Genomic DNA, 21549 nt, shown 5'->3' with positions numbered 1-21549 from the left:
GTGGCTAAACAATACACTACTTAATAATGAAGTGATTACTGAAGAAATCAAAGAAGAAATCAAAAAATACTTAGATCATGTTGTCTGATGTGGATGTGAAACAGAGCAGGACCCTATGGTCCTTGCCTCCCATGTCCTCAGCCTGCCTTTTGTCTGTGGAAAAACTTTAGCCAAAGAATAAGTTTAATCAGAGAAGTGAGAAAATGCAGATAGAAAGGAAAACAGTCCAACAAGACTAAATAATGATAGTGTACTCATTAAGCATAGTCAACGACCTTTAGTTCCTCTTCAAGGACTATAGATAATATTCTGAGCCATATCCTTTTAGCTGTCTCATAGAGACCAAAACTCCCAACAGGTGGAAGAAGTATACATGATAACCAGATCGTAGCCATGATGTAAGCTGCCACATTTCCAAGAACTGGTGTCAAAGAAATGGGAACAAACAGACCCTGGAACTGAAGATTAACTGTACTTAAAACAATCAAGATGATGCTGATCAGACCACCGCATGACCAATTTCAAGATGATTGTCAGAGCTGACTGTGCTCTTTCTGCATGTAGCCCCCTCCCTTAATTACGAAAACTCTTGCCCACTGATTTTCGGGGTGTCGGGGGTGGGGTGGGCCTTTGGACAGGAGTCTGCCCTCCTCCACCCAGGTTGCCGGCCTTGGGAATAAAGCAAACTTTCCTTTCCACCAAGCTTGCCTCTTTATTGGCTTACCGGACCCCCACTTTCGAGCCTGTTGTGTCTTCAAAGACCACCAGAAGAACGTTAGTCATAGAGGAGAAGAGGAGAGAGTGGACTACATGCAGTTTTCTTGGAACCTCTCCCTTACTTTTCTGGTTGTTTCTCCTCCTCCTCTCCTTTTGGATAACTTTATCTTCCCCATAAATAGTGACCTTCTGGTGTAAGGTTCTTTCTGAGGAATCTCATTTGCTTCCACAAGCTTGGCTATTAACCCTGGTGTGATGGCTCTTAATTTTACATCTCCATCTCTTATGTAGATGAAAAATGTACTACACTGAGTTCAAACATAAAGTATCCCCAAATAAGAATCATCAATTTCACCCCCAAATCTGCATTTTCTCTTGCCTTTCTTATCTTGTTTGGAAGTTACTCTAGTCCTACTGTAAGACTCTTTAATCTCCCCATGGATGTCCCAGACCTTATCAGTCACTTAGCCCTGTCAATACCACTTCCAAAGTCGTTGCACCTCTCCAGTTTACACCTCTCACCAACTGACGCCCACTTCCCTAGTTCAGGTTGTTATTTTCTCTCACCTAGACTACTACACTGTCTCCTCACAGTACCCCTATCTCTGATACCTTCCATTAGCAATTCCACTGCCACATTGACCCCATGCAATCTTTAGGATAGACATTGGTTAAGTGTGTACTTACTGATGCCTGCCGGCCCTGTTCAGGGATTTAGAAGTGTTTGAAACAAAGTTCCTGTCCTAATGGATTTTGCATGCTACTGTCATAGATTTAATTTGATAATTCCTCTGATTAAAAATCTTTGACAGCAATCCATCATCAGAGAACAAGGTCTAGAGACACACAGTTCTAGAGACACACAAAGCACTTAACAATCTTGCTTCAAAAATATTTCCAGTCCTCTTTTCAATTACAATCTTACTCTTCTCAGTTTAAAAAATTTTTTAAATTTTTTTATTCTAGCTGCCATTGCCTGGACATGCTTTTATTTATGTATTCCCTCCCTCCCTCTTTATTTATTTGCAAAATTTCTATTAAAGACCTAGCTAGAAAATTTCACTTTCAGTGAAGTTATCCTTGCTGTTCCAGCCAAACTTAATTGGTGCCTCCTTTGTGTCTGTTTGTTCATGCCTCTATCCCTGCCTGTATTCACAAAATATTGCAATTCTTTGCTTGCATCTGTGTCTCCCCCACCAGGCTGTCAGTTCCTTAATTGCAAAAATTATGTAGTCATCTTTGAATCTTGAGTCCCTAGCAAAGCAAAACTTCTGCCATGATAAGAACTCAGTAAGGATTTGTCTAATGACCAAAAACAAAACAGGGGGAAAAAAGGAAGGGGAAAAGAAAGAGTGAACAGAAAGTTGGGGGCAGGGAAGTCTTCAGGGATGAAAGTATTGGTAATAAAATTGTTAACGACCTATATTTTACACTCAGTAAATGCTAAGGATTAGGTGTCATTGTTAACTGACAGCTAAGAGGAAAGACTCTGTCCCCAACAGACCTTTCATCAGTCTAATGATTCATTTGCTTCAGTTAGCTTTTCATAACAGGGAAGCTTTGCTTTCCTACAACACTGACAGAGTGATGGGGAAGAAACTATATAGACATCATTTACAAGAAAATGAAAATTATAACCCCCTTTTCAGCTCATGGATTCAGGAAATAAAAAAAGAAGAAGAAAGAAGAGGCAATTAAAAAATGAATGAAACAGCAATAAAAGTCTTGGAGGGTCAATACAAGATTCTGCCAGGACTCAGAGGATTTGTGTATGGTTGAGACATTTGGGGGGATTAAGAAATATTGTGCTGAGGCTGCTCTTGCTACTATACGCTGTAAATGATAGAAATACCAGGGAGTATGGCATTATTTATAGAAGAGGTCATTTCAATTGCTGTGTAAACTTCGGGAGATTGAATGTGCACTACCTTAACCAATCAGATACTTCGTGTTTTCTCTTGGCTTTCCAATCATTTTGCTCTGTAAACACCAGTAGACAAGCAGCTAAACAGTCACTGAAAGAAGATGTGTGGTTCATATATATGGAATCTAAGAAAAAAAAATGTCATGAAGAGATTAGTGGTAGGACGGGAATAAAACACAGGCCTACTAGAGCATGGACTTGAGGATATGGTGAGGGGGAAGGGTAAGCTGTGACGAAGTGAGAGAGTGGCATGGACATATATACACTACCAAACGTAGGGTGGATAGCTAGTGGGAAGCAGCCGCATGGCACAGGGAGATCAGCTAGGTGGTTTGTGACCACCTAGAGGGGTGGGATAGGGAGGGTGGGAGGGAGGGAGGCGCAAGAGGGAAGAGATATGGGAACATATGTATATGTATAACTGATTCACTTTGTTGTAAAGCAGAAACTAACACACCATTGTAAAGCAATTATACTCCAATAAAGATGTTAAAAAAAAAAAAAAGAATGCAGAACAGTTCTCCACAGGCGGGAGCATCTGAAACCATAAAAGAGAATCTGCATTTCCACCTTGGTTTTAGTCATAGGGTCACAGGATACCTCTGCTCCAAGAATACCTGCAGGGAATTCTGAGCTGGTGCACCAGACTTAGGAATGGAAACACCATGACCTCTAGTCAACAATCATAATTCTAGTAAAAAAAAAACCTCTCATACATTAAAAAAAAAAAAAAAGTTCAAGAAGGCTCTGCTACAATACATGCAAATTAACTCTTTTTTTCTTTTCAATTTTATTGAGATATATTTGACAAATAAATCTGTAAGCATTTACAGCGTACACTGTGGAGACTGGATACATGCGTGCATATTAAAGGAACCCCCCCCATTTACTCAACTGACAGATCCACCTCCTCACATATTTATCTTTTTATTTTTCATGTAAACATTTAAATTCTACTCTCAACAAATTTCAGTTGTACAGGTAGTGTTCTGAATAACCATCACCCCATGTTTACATTAGATCCTCCTAACTTATTCACTTTATGACTAAAAGTTTGCACCCCTTTTGTATGAATATGTTCCCAGAAGTGGGATTGCTGGATAGTATGGCAGATCTATTTTTAATTTTCTTAGGACCTCTGTACTGCTTTCCATAGTAGCTGCAGCAATTTACACTACCACCAACAGCACACAAGGGTTCCCTTTTCTCTACATCCTGGTCAACTTGTCTTCTCTTGTCTTTTTAATGATACCCATTCTGACAGACGTGAGGTGGTATCTCAATGAGTTCTGACTTGCATTTCCGTGGTTATTACTGATGTTGAACACCTTTTCACATGCCTCTTGGTCACTTGGATGTCTTCTTTGGAAAAATGTCTATTCAGTTCTTCTGCTCATTTTTAAAATCAGACTTTGATATTTTTGCTATTGAGTTGTATGAGTTCATTATGTATTTTGGATATTAACCTCATCAGATATGATTTGCAGATATTTTCTTCCATTCTATAGGTTGCCTTTTTCATTTTGGTGATGGTTTCCTTTGCTGTGCAGAAGCCTTTTAGTTTGATGTAGTTCCATTTGTTTATGTTTGCTTTTGTTGCCTTTGCTTTTGGTGTTAAATCCCAAAAATTCATCACCAGGACCAAGGTGAAGGAGATTACCACCCATGTTTTCATCTAAGACTTTTATGTTTTCAGGTCTTCCATTAAAGTCTAATATATTTTGAGTTGTTTTTGTGTGTGGTGTAAGATAGGGGTCCAGTTTCACTCTTTTGCATGTGGCTGTACAATTTTCCCAACACTATTTAACGAAGAGATTATCATCTATCCATAGTATATTTGCGCCTCCATTGTCGTAAGTTAATTGACCATATACGCACAGGTTTATTTCTGGACTCTCTATTATGTTCCATTGAAATATGTGTGTTTTATACCAATACCATACTCTTTCGATTACTACTGCTTTGTAATATAGTTTGAAATCAGGAAGTGTGATGCCTCTAGCTTTGTTCTTCTTTCTCAAGATTGCTTTGGCTATTCGGGGTCTTTGTGGATCCACATAAATTTTAGGACTGTTTGTTCTATATCTGTGAAAAATGCCATTGGAATTTTGATAGGGATTGCATTCAATCTGTAGATGGCTTTGGGTAGTATGGACATTTTAACCACATTAATTCTTTCAATCCATAAGCACAGAATATCTTTCCATTTACTTTTGTCTTCCTCAATTTTTTTCATCAATGCCTTATAATTTTAAGTGTAGAGATATTTTTTACCTCCTTGGTTAAATTTATTCCCAGGTATTTTAATTCTTTTTGATGCAACTGTAAATAGAATTGTTTTCTTAATTTCTACTTTGGATAGGTTTGTGGTTAGCATATAGAAATGCATCTGATTTTTGTATACAGAGATATTGGGGATTCAGTTCCAGACCACCACAATAAATTTAATATCACAATAAAGCAAATCACATGAACTTTTTGGTTTCCCTGTATATATAAAAATTATGTTTACACTATACTGTACTCTATTAAGTGTACAATTATGTCTTTAAAAATGTACATAGCTTAATTTTAAAATAATGCTATTAGAAAAATAGCATAGAAACACAGGGTTGCCACAAACCTTCAATTTGTAAAACAAACAAAAACGCACAATATTTGCAAAGCGTAATGAAGCAAAGCATAATAAAATGAAGTATGCCTATATTGATTTTTGTATCCTTTGCTGAATTCATTTATTACTTCTAACAGTTTTTTGGTGAGTCTTTAGGTTTTCCTGTATCATATATCATGTCATCTGTGAACAAGTTTTAATTCTTCTGATATCTGGATGCCTTTTATTTCTCTTTCTCACCTAATTACTCTGGCTTGGATTTTCAGTACTATGTTAAATAAAAGTGACGCGAGTGGGCATCCTTGTTGTTCCTGATATTAGAGGAAAAGCTTTGACCTTTTCACTGTTGAGTATGGTATCGGCTGTGGGCTTGCACTTTGTGGCCTTTATTATGTTGTGGTACATTCCCTTAACACCCAGTTTGTTGAAATTTTTTTCATGAGTGGATGCTGATATTTGTCAAAGCATTTTCTGCATCTATTGAAATGATCATATGATTTTTTTCTCCATTTTGTTAATATGATGTATCATGTTGACTGATTTGTGGAAGGTGAACAATCCTTGCATCCCTAGAATCAATTCCAATTGATCATGGTATATAATGTTGATATAATATATTGTTGAACTTGGTTTGCCAATACTTTATTGAGGATTTTTGTGTCCTTTTAATATATTGTTGAACTTGGTTTGCCAATACTTTACTGAGGATTTTTGTGTCCATGTTCTTTAAGGATATTGGCCTGTAATTTTCTTTTCTTGAAGTGTCCTTGTCTGGTTTTGGTATCAGGGTAATACTGGCCATGTAAAATGAGTTTGGAGGTTTTGAGTTTGGAGGTGTTCTCTCCTCTATTTTTTGAAAGAGTTTGAGAAATACTGGCATTAATTCATCATTGAATATGAGACAGAATTAAATAGTGAAACCACCTGTCCTGAGACTTTTCTTTGTTGTGAGGTTTTTGAGTACTGATTCAATCTCCCTACTAGTAGTTTGTCTGTTCAGATTTTTTATTTCATCTTGATTCAGTCTTGGTAGGTTGAATGTTTCTAGGACTTATCCATTTCTTCTAGGTTGTCCAATTTGTTGATGTATAATTGTTCATAGTAGTCTATCATGATCCTCTGTATTTATGTGATATCAGTTGTAATGACTCCCTTCTTATTTCTAATTTTATTTGAGACTTTTATCTTTTTTTGTTATATCTAGGTAAAGGTTTGTCTATTTTGTTTAGCTTTTCAAAAAACCATTAATCATTAACCATTTCCACTAATCTTTTCGATTGTCTTTTCAATCTGTATCATATATTTCCCAACGGATTTTTATTATTTCCTTTCTTCTACTAACTTTGGGCTTAATTTGTTCTTCTTTACATGATTCTTTGAGGTGTAAAGTTAGGTTGTTCATTTGGTATCTTTCTTTTTTTTTCCTTAATGTAGGCATTTAACACTATGAACTTCCCTCTTAGAACTGCTTTTGCTGCTTCACATTAGTTCTGGTATGTGGTTTTCCATTTTTATTTGTCTCAAGGTATTTTTTATTTCTCTTTTGATATCTTTTTTTGATCCACTGGTTGTTCAGGAGCATGTTTTTTTAATCTCCATCTATTTGTGAATTTTCCAGGTTCCTTCCTTCCTGTAATTGTTTTGTTTCAAACCACTGTGGTCGGAAAACATGGTTGACATGATTTCAATCTTCTTAAACCTAATAAAGCTTGTTTTATAGCATAACATATGATCTATCCTGGAAATGTTTCATGTGCTTTAAGAAGTATGTATATTCTGCTGTTTTTGGATGGAATGTCCTGTAAATATATGTTAAATGCATGTGTTGTAGTATGTCCAAGTCCAATGTTTCCTTATTGATTCTCTGGATGATCCATCCATTGTTGAAAGTGGGGTATTGATGTCCCCCACTATTATTGTATTTCTAACTCCCTTCAGGTATGTTAAATTTGCATTATATATCTATGCTTGGTGCATAAGTATTTACAATTATATCCTCTTGATGAACTGATGACTTTATCATTATGAAATGACTTTTCTTGCCTCTTGTTACAGTTTCTGGCTCAAAGCCTATACACTCTGATATACGCAGAGCTACCCCTGCTTTCTTTAAGATTTCCATTTTCATGGAATATGTTTTTCCATCCCTTCATTTTCAGTCTGTTTCTGGCCTTAAAGGTGAAGTGAATCTCTTATAAGCAGCATTTAGTTGGGCCTCTTTTTTAAAAGGTCCATTCAGCTACTCTTTGTCTTTTGATTGGAGAATTTAGTCCATTTATATCTAAAATAATTACTGATAAATATGGATTTACTGTTGCCATTCTGTTAATTGCTTTTTGGCTTTCTGTAACACCTTTGTTCCTTTCTTCTTCTCTTTGTCTCTTCCATTTTAATTTGTTGATTTCCTATACTGGTGTGTTTTGATTCCTTTCTCTTTAACTTTTTTGTTATCTATTATAGGTTTTTACTCTGTGGTTACCACGGGGCTATATAATACACCTTATATTTGTAACAGTCTACTTAAAGCTGAAAACAACTTAAGTTCAGATGCATACGAGAATTCTATGTATTTACTCTCCCCCACTCTGACATTTTATGTTTTTGATGTCACAATTTACATCTTTTATCTTATTTATCCATTAACAAATTATTGTAGTTATAGTTATTTTAAATATTTTTGTCTTTTAATCTTCATACTACATTTAGAAGTGATTTACCCACCACCATAACATCATTAGAATATGCTGAATGTAACTATATATTTTACATTTACCAGTGAGATTTATTCTGTCCTGTTTCCTGTTACCTTTAGCATCTCTTCTTTTCAGCATGAAGAAGTCCCTTAGCATTTCTTATAAGGCTAGATTAGTGTTGATGAACTCCTTCAGCTTTTACATATCTGTAAAACTCTTCATCTCTCCTTTAACTCTGAAGGACAACTTTGCTGGGTAAAGTATTCTTGGTTGACATTTTTTCCCCTTTCAGCACATTGGATATATCATGCCACACCCTTCTTGTTTGCCAACGTTGTGCTAAAAATCCACTGATGGTGTTACTGGGGTTCCCTGGTACATAACATGTTCATTTTCTCTTGCTGCTTTTAAGATGATCTTATTTAACTTTTAATAATTTACTTATGTGTCTTGGTGTGGGTCTGTTTGGATTCAACATACTAAGAACTTTCTGGACTTCCTGGATCTAGGTGTCTATTTCTTTCCCCATAATAGGGAAGTTTTCAGCCATTATTTCTTTGAATAAACTTTCTGCCTGTTTCTCTCTTCTCCTTCTGAGACCCCTATAATGCAAATATTGGTCCACTTGATGGTGTCTTTCAAGTCCCTGAAGGTATCTTCAGTCTTTTTCATTCCTTTCTCTTTTTGGTCCTCTGTTTGGATGAATTCTGCTGCCCTGTCTTTGAGTTCATTAATCCATTCTTCCACTTAATCTAGTCTGCTGTTGAACACCTCTACTGAATTTTTCAGTGCAGTTATTGCATTCTTCAGGTTTGTGATTTCTATGTGGTACTTTATCTTCTATCTCATAGAATTCTCACTTTGTTGATGCATTATTCTGCCAACCTCAGTGAGCATCTTTATGACTATTATTTTGAACTCTTTTCAGGTAAATCACTTATCTCTCTTTCATTAGCTCTGTTTCTGGAGTTTTTCCTTGTTCTTTTTTTTTTTTTGGAACATATTCTTCTTATTCTTCATTTTCCTTGACTCTATGTGTTTAGGAGAACAACCTTATTGTTCAGCTTGGCCTGAGTTCTTGGTTCTCTGAAACTTTTGTGAAAATCCAAGGGGACTTCTTTGTTCTCAGTGGCTCCCAGAAGTTGAGAGTATACCAAAACCTATCAGTGTCCCAAAGGGTAGAATCTCAGTCAGCACCTAGATACAAGCTGACTGGAAGCTGGTCCCTCAGTCAGCAGCTTTTAAAGTAGGCAGGGAAACCTATTTAAGGAAAATACTGGGAGCTGGGCATTTCTGCCTACTCCCTCTAAGCTGAGCCCTTTGGGAATAGCCAGAAAAGAACTGCTTCTTTGTTTGCTACTTTCCTGTGGGATCCACAAATGCCAGCCCTGCTGGCCATCAGAGACAGGCAATCAAGAAGTGTTTCTTCTGGGTGGTAGCAGCAAAAGCTGCTACCAGAATGCCAGACATGTGAAAAAGCCTCTTCTAGGAGACACCATCAACCCACAGTGATGTAGAGGGAGAGCAAGAAGATGGCACCCTCTGCCTCCCTAGTCTCTGAGGAGACTGCCAGTCAGCACCCTAGATGTGTGCTAAATTAGAACCTGATCCTCAGGCAGCATCTTATAACATAGGCAAATAGGCCTCTTCTGGGCAAAGACTGGGAGATGAGTGTTTTTGTCAGCTCTGTGTGCTGAGCCCTAGACGAATAGCCACGGGGGTCCTAGCAAGCCCATTAAGAACTATTTCTGTTTGCTATAGTCTCGTGGGTCTCACGGACACAAGCCCCTTTGGCTTTTAGAGCTGCGTGTTATGGGGGCTAGTGCCTCCAGTGAAAGTCTTAAAAGCTGGGGTGCTAGATATTGGATCCAAACTCTTTGCTCCTCACAGAGAAGGCAGGAGTTACAAGTTCCCTACTGATTGTATGTCACTGTGCCAGGGGCGGGGTTTATGGTGAGAGGGTGTCTCATGTCTTAGCCTTTCCTACCCACTTCAACGGGCGTACTTTCTCGTTTGCCCAATGTATAACAATCACTCCATTTCTGGATTTCTTTTAGAGGGAATTGCCTTGAGTATAGCTGTAGATTCAGTATGTCTATGGGAGAAAGTGAGTTCAGGAGCTTCCTATGCCGCCATCTTGGACTGGAACCTCCAAATTAACTCTTTTCAATATAGTCTGCTAAGTTAGTCACAGATAAAATCCAAAACACCAGTGGAGTGGAAAAAAAAAAGATAAATTCACTAACCAAATTAAGATAGTCTAATTATCTTTTATATAAAATAAACAGATTGGTACTGTATCCAAAAAGATTACTGGCATCAATTCAACAAGGCTAAACATTTCTACAAAGTATGAAGTGAAAAGGAATAAAGATTCAAAAACACTCTAAGTTCCAGAAAAAAAAAATCATTATAATATTTTTAATAAGCTATACTAGGTAAAGAAACTAGGTAAAGAAAAAATAATTTAAATAAATATAGTACACAATATTTTCAAGTTTTGCTGTCAGATATAATAGACACTGTGAAAAAAAACTTGATCGTATGACTGGGGTAATATGGCTTTATTACTGACAACATAACTCAAATATCAAAACAATGTTGCACTGACTTTCGTTAGTTATGCCTCAAACAGTGCCGAGAATCAAAAATAAAAATAAACAAGGAAGAAAGCCCAAAGACTGAATTAACATTTCCCTGTGGGGCAAACCACAGGGAGAGAGGGCCAGTGTTCTCCAGCCTTGAAATGCCAACTACTTAACTTGATCCTTGCTAGCTAGTCCTTATAAGTTTAAAAAAAAAAAAAAATCTTTTAATCACTGCTATATTCATGCTACATAATGAAAATCTATAACTTACACCTGCTTTTTTCCTTAGTAGCAGTTTTATTTTTTCCTCAGGCCCCCAGTTGAACTTCTATGACAAAACTTGGTAATCTTTCCCTGTGAGGATTATCAAGATGTCTGTATTCTCTCAGCATTTTCATAAGACTTCACGTCAACAAATCAAACACTTAATGCGAAACTCTTTCTTCAATCATTACTAGACAACAAGCTAAGAGATTTTCTTAGCTCTCTAAAACATGATGCTGTAAACACATATGAGCCAAAACATGTAACCCTTTCCCCTGCTTCTGAAGCAGGTCAGCAAACAGCCATCAAGTGGCAATCATGGGCCTTTTGGTCAGTTCAGTAAAGCTCCTCCTACTGTCAACAGAAAGTCTTCCAGTTTGATGCCTGAGACAGACAACCCTAATCACACCAACCTCTCTTTTAGTATTTCAACACATTAACTTTAAAAGAATAACCACAGGGCTTCCCGGGTGGCGCAGTGGTTGGGAGTCCACCTGCCGATGCAGGGGACGCGGGTTCGTGCCCCGGTCCGGGAGGATCCCACATGCCACGGAGCGGCTGGGACCGTGAGCCGTGGCCGCTGAGCCTGAGCGTCCGGAGCCTGTGCTCCGCAACGGGAGAGGCCACAACAGTGAGAGGCCCGCGTACCGCAAAAAAAAAAAAAAAGAATAACCACAAAATAGACATCTCTTAGTTATCACTTAGAAATCACAAGAAGAAAACAATCATGTGCATATTGCTGGAGTTGCTTCAGTCGCCAGCAAAACCCCTGTGTCCTCAACCTCTCCGCATGTTCTCTTTAGCTTCCTGCTCCTCCCCTGAGGCAGGGACCTTAAAAAGCAGCTGTCTTTTCTCCCTCCCCTCCACCTGACAGGCATGAAGGGCCTGGAAGGGGCAGTCCTGCTCCTCACTGAGGCTTCTAGGCCATCTTGCACCTCCCTTATATTCCAGGAGGCGGGGAGGAGAGGACATAGACCACCTTCACCCCAGGGAAGGCACCTCCACAGTTGTGCCAGCAACTCTTTGGAGGCCTTATCTTCTGGCTTCAGGCCACCATTCTTGTTGATTTCAGTGCCTGCCAGGTTTCTGATACCTCAACCTCCTCATTCCTTGAAGTCCTCTCCTCCAAGACTGTGTGTCCTCCACCTCACCTCAGCCACTCATCGCCCATGGTCATCCTCTAAATCTCAAGGTTACAAACCGCCTCCCTCCATTAATTCACTTCTGAGCACCAGTCATTCTTACCTGTTCAGCTCATGACCTCTAATGTCATGACTTCAGAAGTGTTTGACAAACCTCTCCCCAGTCAACGATCAGATGGTACAACCCCATCTCTTTGTGCTCTACACCCTGCATGTTCTCATTCTGACCTTACCCAGTCGCGATTTCATGGTCCAATATCACAATCACTCTCAGGACTTTCATTGACTGGTTTCATCATACTCAGTGGACAATCCCACACTTCGTTCCACATCTGCAGCCCCACGGTTCAATCCATGCTGACTAGTCAGTCTCAAGCTCAATTCATGATGACCACTCCTGCCACACAATCCTACCGCAATTCCCTGGTTCATTCACTCCCCCACTGCATGACCATGTCATCTACTCTCTCTTCTCATTCCTCCAATATCATCTCCTTTTCCTTACTCTCAGCTGATGAAGACACTTCCCATTTCACTGAGAAAGTAGACGTGATCAGAAAGAACTTGCATGAGTTGCCACTGCCACAAATATCTACCTGCACCTGAAGAGACTCTGCCCTCTCACCTGTCTGTGGATGGACTAACTGTGCTCCTAACCCAGGACACCCCTCCATCTGTAAACCCCTTTCACCAAGTCAGACACAACTCCAACAGTTATCCCCTCTTTCCCCTGCTGAGGACCCTTCCCATCAATATATAAAAAATATGCTCTCATTCCCACTCATAAAAAAGAAATCTCAATCTCCAAATTCCTTTCAATTAGCAAACAGTTCTCTACATCCCTTAAAGCGAAACACACAATTGAATTTTCTATGCATGCCATCTTCAGTTTCTCTCTTTCCATTCTCTCTAAATCCACAGCAATTTGACTTTACCAGACCATTCCACTGAGAAGGCTCTATATTCCCTGTCCTCCACAGTGCAAACCCAGCAGCATCTGTCATAGTTGGCTGCTTTCCAGGACACTGTGGTCTCTTAGATTTAATTCCTCCCTCAGTAGCCTCTTCCTCTGTGACTCAACCACTGCAGAGTGCCTAAGACACAGATTCTGTGACAGATTCTCCTTTCAGTGTGCATCTGATCTAGGAAATGACCCAGCTCATGCCCTAAAAACCATCTGGACACTAAAGATTACAAATTCACATCCAGCACCAACCTTGTCATGTGAAGTCCAGACTCGTACTCTTACTCAGATATATAATGTCTAACTGAACACAGTCAAAAACCTCATGATTTCTTTCAACAATGTCTTGTAGTTTTCACTGTAAAGCTTCTTCACCTCCTTGGCTGACTTCATTCCTAAGTATTTTATTGTTTTTGATGCTATTGTAAATGGGATTATTAGTGTCTCTATCGACACACTACTGATTTGTGTATGTTAAATTTTGTATCCTGCAACTTTACTGAATTTGTTGATTGGATCTAACAGCTTTTTTGGTGGAATCTTTAGGATTTTCAATATATAAAATCATGATAAAAGAAACAGAAGACAAAACAAATAAGTGGAAAGATATCCCATGTTCACGGATTGGAAGAATACTGTTAAAATGTCCATAACATACAAAGCTGTCTACAGATTCAATGCAATTCCTAGGAAGAGTCCAGTGGAATTTTTAATAGAAGTAGGAAGAAAATCCAAAAATTTGTATGGAACCACAAAAGACCCCGAACAGCCAAAGAAATTCTGATAAAGAACAAAGTGGGAAGCATCACACGTCCTAATTTCAAGATAAGCTATAAGATAAAGCTATAGTGATCAAAAAAGTATGGTACCAGAATAAAAACAGACACATAGACCAATGGAACAGAAAGAAAGCCCAGAAATAAATCGATGCATACTCAGTTGATTAATATCTGACAAGGGAGCCAAGAACACCCAATTGAGAAAAGACAGTCTCTTCAATAAATGGTGCTGGGAAAACTGGATATTCACATACAAAAGAATGAAACTAGACCCTATCTTACACCATTCACAAAACTTAACTCAAAATGGATTAAAGACTTAAATGTAAGACCTGAAATCATAAAACTCCTAGAAGAAAATCAAGGAAACTAGCTCCATGACATGGGTCTTGGCAATGATTTTTTGGATATGACACCTAAAGTACAAACAACAAAATCAAAAATAAACAAGTGGAACAACATCAAACTAAAAAGCTTCCACACAATTAAGACAAGTAAAACAAGTAAATGACTGTTCACAATATATACAAGTCATTATGCTTGAACTTGAACTTACGCAGTGCTCTATGTCAATTAAATCTCAATAAAACTGAAAGAAGATAACACAATATGTATAAAAGGAGATTACTAAGGATACAGAACAACTTCCTGTATTTAAAAAGTAATTGGGAGGCGGGCTTCCCTGGTGGCGCAGTGGTTGCGCGTCCGCCTGCCGATGCAGGGGAACCGGGTTCGCGCTCCGGTCTGGGAGGATCCCACATGCCGCGGAGCGGCTGGGCCCGTGAGCCATGGCCGCTGGGCCGCATACCACAAAAAAAAAAAAAAAAAAAAGTAATTGGGAGGCAACTTGACACAATACGACCGACCTACAGAATTGACCACACAAATATAAACTTTTATACACTCCCCCAAAATGTATGCCTACAAGTATAAAAGCATTTGATGCCAAACAGCAAAGATGGTGGGGAAACTCCAATTTTTGTTTGGAAGTATGAAAAACTCAAACCCCAGGTAACTGTGAAAAGAACTTGTACAGTGAATGTACAGAGAAAGCAGAAGACTAATAACCTCAACTCCCCCAAAAAAGCCTCATGATATTCCCACCAAGGAAAACCAAACCAAACCATATGATACCCTCACCACTCTCCTGCCTCAACTCAGGAAATGTCAGCTCTGTTCTTCCAGCTGCTCAATAAGTCACATTCTCAGAGGCTTCCCTGATCCCCTGTTTAAAACAGAAACGTCCTCCCCTTCCTCCTGGCCATCTGTCCCTCTTTTTCTGCTTTTTCTCCCGTAAAGTTTATTTCCTTTTGACATGACATCTACTTTACTTCTTGGCTCCTCATCAGCCTTCCCCTCAGGACAGGTAGAGCTTTCATTGCCTTTGTTCACTGCTGTGCCTCCAGGACATGAAACAGTGCTTGGCACACAGCAAGCCCCCTGAACATGACCTTCTCTAATTGCATAGGATCAACTTCAACAAAGACATTCGAATCCCTTTAATTTGCTTCCTTTCCTGTTTTCTCCAGAGACTATTACAAACCATCACCATATTCATTTGAGGCTGTAACTTCTTTACTTTGGGCATAAGGCCTTCTGTCTTGTTTTATGTTAAAAAAAAACCAAAACACAGTGAACAGGCATCAACTGACTCACCATGCTATGTCCACCCCACTAGACTCGGTCACATCCTTTTACTCTCCTCTCCACTCCTTTATTCAAGACAGGCCTCCCTCTCCCACTTCCTTTCCTGGACACTGAGAGTAATTACTCCTAACCTCTCTGCCTCCACTGGGTCTTCCCTATTATTCTCTAAATCCATCTCACCTTTTCTCTGAGATCTCTTTAGACAATGGATCCCAATCAAGCCTGATCAAACTTGCAACCTAAGCTCCCCACCCCTCTCCTGCCTTGAATCCCAGCTTCTAGCAGAGGGGTCACAGCACCATCTCCACAACTTGAGCCCCTCGCCTCCTCCCGCACCAGTCCACCAACACTGTCCGACACTGTCACTGGGCTCTCCTTGGTGTGCATCGTACTTGCCCTCCTTGACGCAGACATACCCTAAACAGATCTAAAACCGTGTTCTTCATTGCCATGTTTACACTTTCTACTACACTTCTTTTTCCTTGAAACTGTCCACTGAGTCTGCTTTTGTGGCACTGTTTCCCACAAGTTCTCCTTCTCACTTTCACTGGGGTTTTGTTTTCACTGTTTTGTTCTAATTTAAAACACAAAGAGGTGATGTACAACACAGGGTTGGGACACGTCCCCCTACATGGCACACCCCAGGCCCCTTCACACGTCTTGCTGGGCCCTCCATGGCCTGGCCCCTATGGTTCTTCACACACACACCAGCCAGTTCCTTGCCCATGAATCCTTGCCCGTAAGTCTTTGCATCTGTAAGTGTTTCCCTGGCCAACCACAATCACAAAAATAATCTCAATAGTCTATATTTCTATTTCCCTCTTTTAGACATAATTTACTCAAAAACAGGAACAGTCATTTACTTGTCTTAACTGTCTAAGATAGCACTTGGAACACGGGTGCTCAATAAAATTTGATAAACCCAAACAACCAATCTCCATGAAGGAAAACAGTCACATAAGCTGGTTAGGATGGAAACAGTGAATGCTCAACTTGGATGGACAATTCCATAAACAATCTCCAGAAATTAGGACTCCATAGCTGCTTATCAGAATTATAATTCTATACTGTTAATCTTCCTTCCCAAGTAAATAAGTATTTTTAAATTAATATTGTAGGTATTTGGGCTTTTTAAGAAAGAGAATTTAAAATAGTATTTAAAAAGGTGTAATTTAACCTTAAAAGCTTCTTCTTCTTTGCTGAATCTTCTGGAGTCTTGGGAAGCTTTGTCTCTTTCTGGGGTGTATGCAAAATGGTCTCTGTAGATTTTACCCTCGGGTTTATCAGTCTCTCCATAACCTGGCTTCCATCTGATCCAAAATCCATGTGGTATTTGTGAGAGGATACTGAATCAATGAACAAGACATTCTCCGACTCATCTTTTTCACTATCTGATGAATACTCTAAAATTTCTGTAGGATTTGTCTGAAAAAAAAAAGAGAAATGCAATTAAATTTGGAGAACTCTTTATTAAAATTCACATTTATACATGCCTATTATTCTATTCCCTTATGACTATATTCATTGAAATAACTTTGTAAATATAGTATCTGTAGCTTAAACTTCTATTTTGACACAAAATCCAAACTAAGTAAGCCATATACCCAAAGACAAGAGATTAAATCAACTGTAAGCCAGGCACTATCTCACAGAATCCACCAAATTCAGTACAAATATCTCAATCTTCCTTCAATAAACTAAAAGAAATGTGCCACACATGTCAGTCTCAAAAACTGAACTCATAACACCAACCTGAATGGCCATTAGTCACTGTAATCTAACACGTACTGGAAAAAAAGTATTGTTTTGATTTTGAATTTTAATGTGGGGTAAACAATATTCACTATTTGTTAAAAGCCAATTATAAAGAAAATTGCCTCTTCAGGTGTAAACCACTTAATTTACCAAAGAAGTCTCCAACGATAAAGATGAAAAATGGACTTTTCCCACACAATTCCAATACAATATTATATTTTCAAGAGGCTAATTTGAAATTGCTAATATCAACAGGAACTACTTAAAGAATGAATCACTGAGTCTTCTTCCTAACATTTCCTATTCTTTCTCTTACTCAAATTTCTGAACTACCAAATAAATAAGAATTTTTTTTGAAAACCAGATTATAAAACAGAAGTCATATCAACAGCCAATCCTGGAGGAAAGAATCAAAACATTCTTCTGTAATGTTTGCTGTCTTTGTCCAGACACATGCTAAAACTTTCAAGTGTGGTAGGTATTTTATTTTCCCATTACTTGGTTTTGCAAGTCAGTCCCGTATTGTTCTAATGTCAGCAACAATTTACCCTTCAACATTCTAATTTTCCAGTATATCAGTAGCCCCTCCTAATTTAATACCTACACTAAATTTTAAATTTGCTAAATGTAAATTGCACATTTAGTTGAATGGATTCTGTACCCGGTCAATTCACAGTGTAGCTATGGGGACCCTCATGAGGAGCCCTTTCTACTGATGGTCAGCATGGACTGTGTCACTGGCATTATAGCAGGCACTTGGCTAGAACAAGTGAAGAGGATACAATTGGATGAGGGTTATCATTTGTGGGAATATGTGTGTGCATGGGTGTGGGTATGTGCGTGCGTGCGTGTGTGTGTGTGTGTGTAGAGGTTGGTTAGCACTGTGGTTTTCATCATTTCCTAATCTACACACAAGGCAAAAGGTTTACCACATTTGGCCTTTTTTGAGGATTTTTTAGTTAAAACCTTTTTAAGAGCTTAAAAAGGACATCACCCATCCCCACATCTCCTCCAAAAACCAGCTTGGGTAGTCACCTGTTACCAGGCGCATTTAAAATACGAAAAAGTAAATGAAAAAAATTCTCAAAAGAAGAGCTTAGTTCCATTATCCTTTTCACAATCTCAGTTGCATGCCTACATTACTGTATTACTAAAGTGTTTAATTACTAAATACCGCTAACCCATTAATAAGCTCAGGGGTGGTCATGTTTCCCCCCAAACACAGCTTCCGAATAAATATTAACAATAGGCCACAAAAAGAACCAGGGTCGTTTACATTGAAAATTAAGTTCCTCAACACTGAAAAGTTTTATATATTACTTGAGAACTCCAAATTTAATTTCATCTTTTTGTTATGGAATGTCTTTTCTTTTAGTACTCTCAAGTTTTGCGCTTCCTGCTAGAGCAGGGCTTCTCAACCTCAGCACTGTTGCCATTTCACACTGGATAATGTGGGGTCCTGCCCTGTGCATTGTAGGGTGTTTAGCAGCATCCCTGGCCACTACCCACTAGATGTATTAGCACTGCCCCACCAATCATGACTATCAAAAATGTCTCCAAGCACTGCCAAATGTCCTCTGGGGGACAAAATCATCCCCAGTTGAGAACCAGTGTCCTAGAAAAATGTCAACAAATAACCAGCTACATGTGGCCTGTTCTGGGGACTCACCTGCAGAAGCAAAGGGAACACAGGGCTTTGTGGATATGGGGAGGTCAAAATGAAATAGTCATAAAACAGTGAGGTGCAAGTATTGCAATTGAAGTGTTGTTCAGGCTCCACGGGAACAAGAGGAAAACAAAGCCAGGTGGGGCACAGGGAGAAGGGAAGAAGGAAAGAATGACCACCTGAATCAGGATCTGCCACCTAAAGCTGAATGCCAAGTGTAGGTTATTAGGCAGAGAGAGAAGGAAGTACATTCGGGGCTAGGAACAGGAAGACCACAGATATGAGGCCAGAGAGAACAGAGCACATGCAGGAAAATCTACAAGCAGCAGAAGAGAGAGGGCTGTTGAACACCTTGCACACCAGAGCAGGGCATGCAGCTTTATCTGAGGCACTGGGGGAGCCACGGGCAGTTTTAACAGGGGCCAACCAAGTCACATGTTGATATGGAATGATCATCCAAACAACATTCTGAAGACCTGACTCTACTATGGGCAAGTAGGGAAAGCAGCTAGTTAGAAGGCTCTTCCATAATTAAAGCAAAAGATAAAGAAGATGTGAGGGAAGTGGGAGTAGAGAGAAGTAGACTAGAAAGAAAATAAGGAAGGAGATATAACAATACTTAAGGACTCCCAGATGTTAGAAATGAAAGTGAAAGCAGAGTCAAAGGAGACCCCAAGCACCTGGTTTGAGCAACAAGAGAGGTACATTTATCAAGAACAGGAATTCAGGAAATATTATACGTACAATATGTCTGGAGAGGGATAGTTGCTAATACTAAATATGGTTTTGATATGTTAATATTGCAATGCCTATGAAATAGGTGAGGTAAAACTGACCAAGAGGCAGCGGCTCTATGGGTCTGGAGCTTTAAGAAAGGGATATGACACAGATACAAGTTCAGGAATCATAAGAACAGAAACAGTGCATGAAGGTATGACAGTTAGAAAAGACTGTCCATGGAAATTATGTAAAAGTAAGAAGAGAAGGTTCAGGTTGGAACCTTACGAATATCACCAACGTTAAACCTGTATTCAGGTGAGAAGAGGCAGAAAAGTGGACTGGATTTGAGAAAAAAGAGATTGCACAGACATGACCCCAACATCATCTCAAGCTCAGCCCTGCCCTCAACAGCAGGTTATCTTAAGCAATTTATTTAACTTTCCCATGCCTGTTTCCTCATCTTCAATTTGGAGAAATAATCACATCTAACACATTAAGCATTTAGTAAATGTTTTAAATTTTGTATTTTTAAATTTTGTATTTATTTTCTGGAAAGCTTTTTTTCTTGATTCCTAAGAGGATCTCTATGTAAAGGACAACGAGGAACACAACAAATAATGTCTTCAGCAGCCAATCAAAAAGACAACTAATGCCTTAGCCAGCAAAGGAAACCATGTATTCTTCACATAGGCATTTCTAATTTCTAACAGGAAGCAAAAGGCCATAACAAATATCTTTAGCAAAAGAGAGCAAGAGGCAACACTTCAGGGCTTCCCTGGTGGCGCAGTGGTTGAGAGTCCGCCTGCCGATGCAGGGGACGCGGGTTCGTGCCCCGGTCCGGGAGGATCCCACATGCCGCGGAGCAGCTGGGCCCGTGAGCCATGGCCGCTGAGCCTGCGCGTCCGGAGCCTGTGCTCCGCAACGGGAGAGGCCACAACCGTGAGAGGCCCGCGTACCGCAAAAAAAAAAAAAAAAAAAAAAAAAAAAAAAGAGGCGACACTTCAGCATATTTTATTTTAGAACTGCTCCCCCAAGCCTGAAATCCTGATGAACGTGGAGGAACTTTCCTCACATGGACACAGAGAGGAACTACAGCTCACCAGACACTAGCTGTCTTAGCCCCAGCCTGACAGTAAGGAACTCACATTCTTTCACAAAGATGGTGTGCACATGTGCACACGCGTGCATGAATGCACGTGCATGGTGTGTCTGTGTGCAGGCATGTGGAGGTGCATGTACCTGGGATGAGAGGAGAAGGGAAGAATCAAAGACAGGTCAGAGGAGCCTGCAGGTTCAGAAGCTTCAGTTTACATTTTATCTTTATACTGTAGAATCCGATTAATGAGAAAGGAGGGCTGTGAGTTTTGGACCAAGAAAGACTTGGTTCTGAATCACAGTGCAGCTATTTTATTGTTTTGCAGTTGCACAAGTTACTTCACTGGCTCTCCCGTCGCTTAGTTAAATGGAAAAATTCTACTAGAAATATTTCAAGAATTAGAGATACTTACTATTTATTATGAAATAATTTAAGCACATGGAAAAGTATAAGAAATAAAAAAATACATGTTTTCATTACCCAATCACCCTTCATCAAATATTAACACAACACAAATTTTTCTTCAGTTTTTTTAATGATGCAGCTGTAATTTCCTATATCTCTCTTCCTGTTCTAGTTTTCCTCCTTCCTAGAGGTAACTCTCTCCTGAATTTGGCATTTCATTAACATCCTGTTTCTATCCTTTTTCTACCACACACACACATAAATACTATATAGTATTATTCTGCAAGCTTTTAAACTTTATATAAAATTTTTAAATGGTATCCTGTGAACACAGCTCTGAATGACCTACTTTTCCATCAATATTAACTTTTTTTAATACTTATCCATGTTCATACATGTAGCTCTATTTCAGTGTTGCCCAATGAAAGCTATGTAATTTAAAATTTTCTAGTAGCCATATTAAGAAAATAAAAAGGAACAGATGAAATTAATATATTATTTAACCAAATGTATCAAAAATATAATCATTTCTCTTCTTTCTCAGTTGTCACCAGAATCATCTTTAGCAGTCCCTT

The 21549-nt window shown here is 39.0% G+C and overlaps 1 protein-coding gene across 8 annotated transcripts in view; it reads right to left on the bottom strand.

The window, feature by feature from the left end:
* LOC102996303 (scaffold protein involved in DNA repair) overlaps nt 1–21549 on the bottom strand; it is a 313877-nt gene that overhangs the window by 189953 nt on the left and 102375 nt on the right. For all 8 annotated transcript variants that reach the window (XR_003683330.2, XR_003683329.2, XR_008619449.1 and 5 more), the window contains exon 6: nt 16510–16757. Coding sequence is in view for 5 of the 8 variants with exons in the window: in XM_028500283.2 (XP_028356084.1) it covers nt 16510–16757 (248 nt within the window). In the remaining 3 variants the exon portion in view is untranslated. The remainder of the gene's footprint in view (nt 1–16509; nt 16758–21549) is intronic.

This window comes from Physeter macrocephalus, chromosome 15 (genome assembly GCF_002837175.3).
Source record: "Physeter macrocephalus isolate SW-GA chromosome 15, ASM283717v5, whole genome shotgun sequence".
NCBI classification, from domain to species: domain Eukaryota; kingdom Metazoa; phylum Chordata; class Mammalia; order Artiodactyla; family Physeteridae; genus Physeter; species Physeter macrocephalus.
Note: the sequence above shows the minus strand (reverse complement) of the source record. Positions and strands in the feature narration are given on the sequence as shown.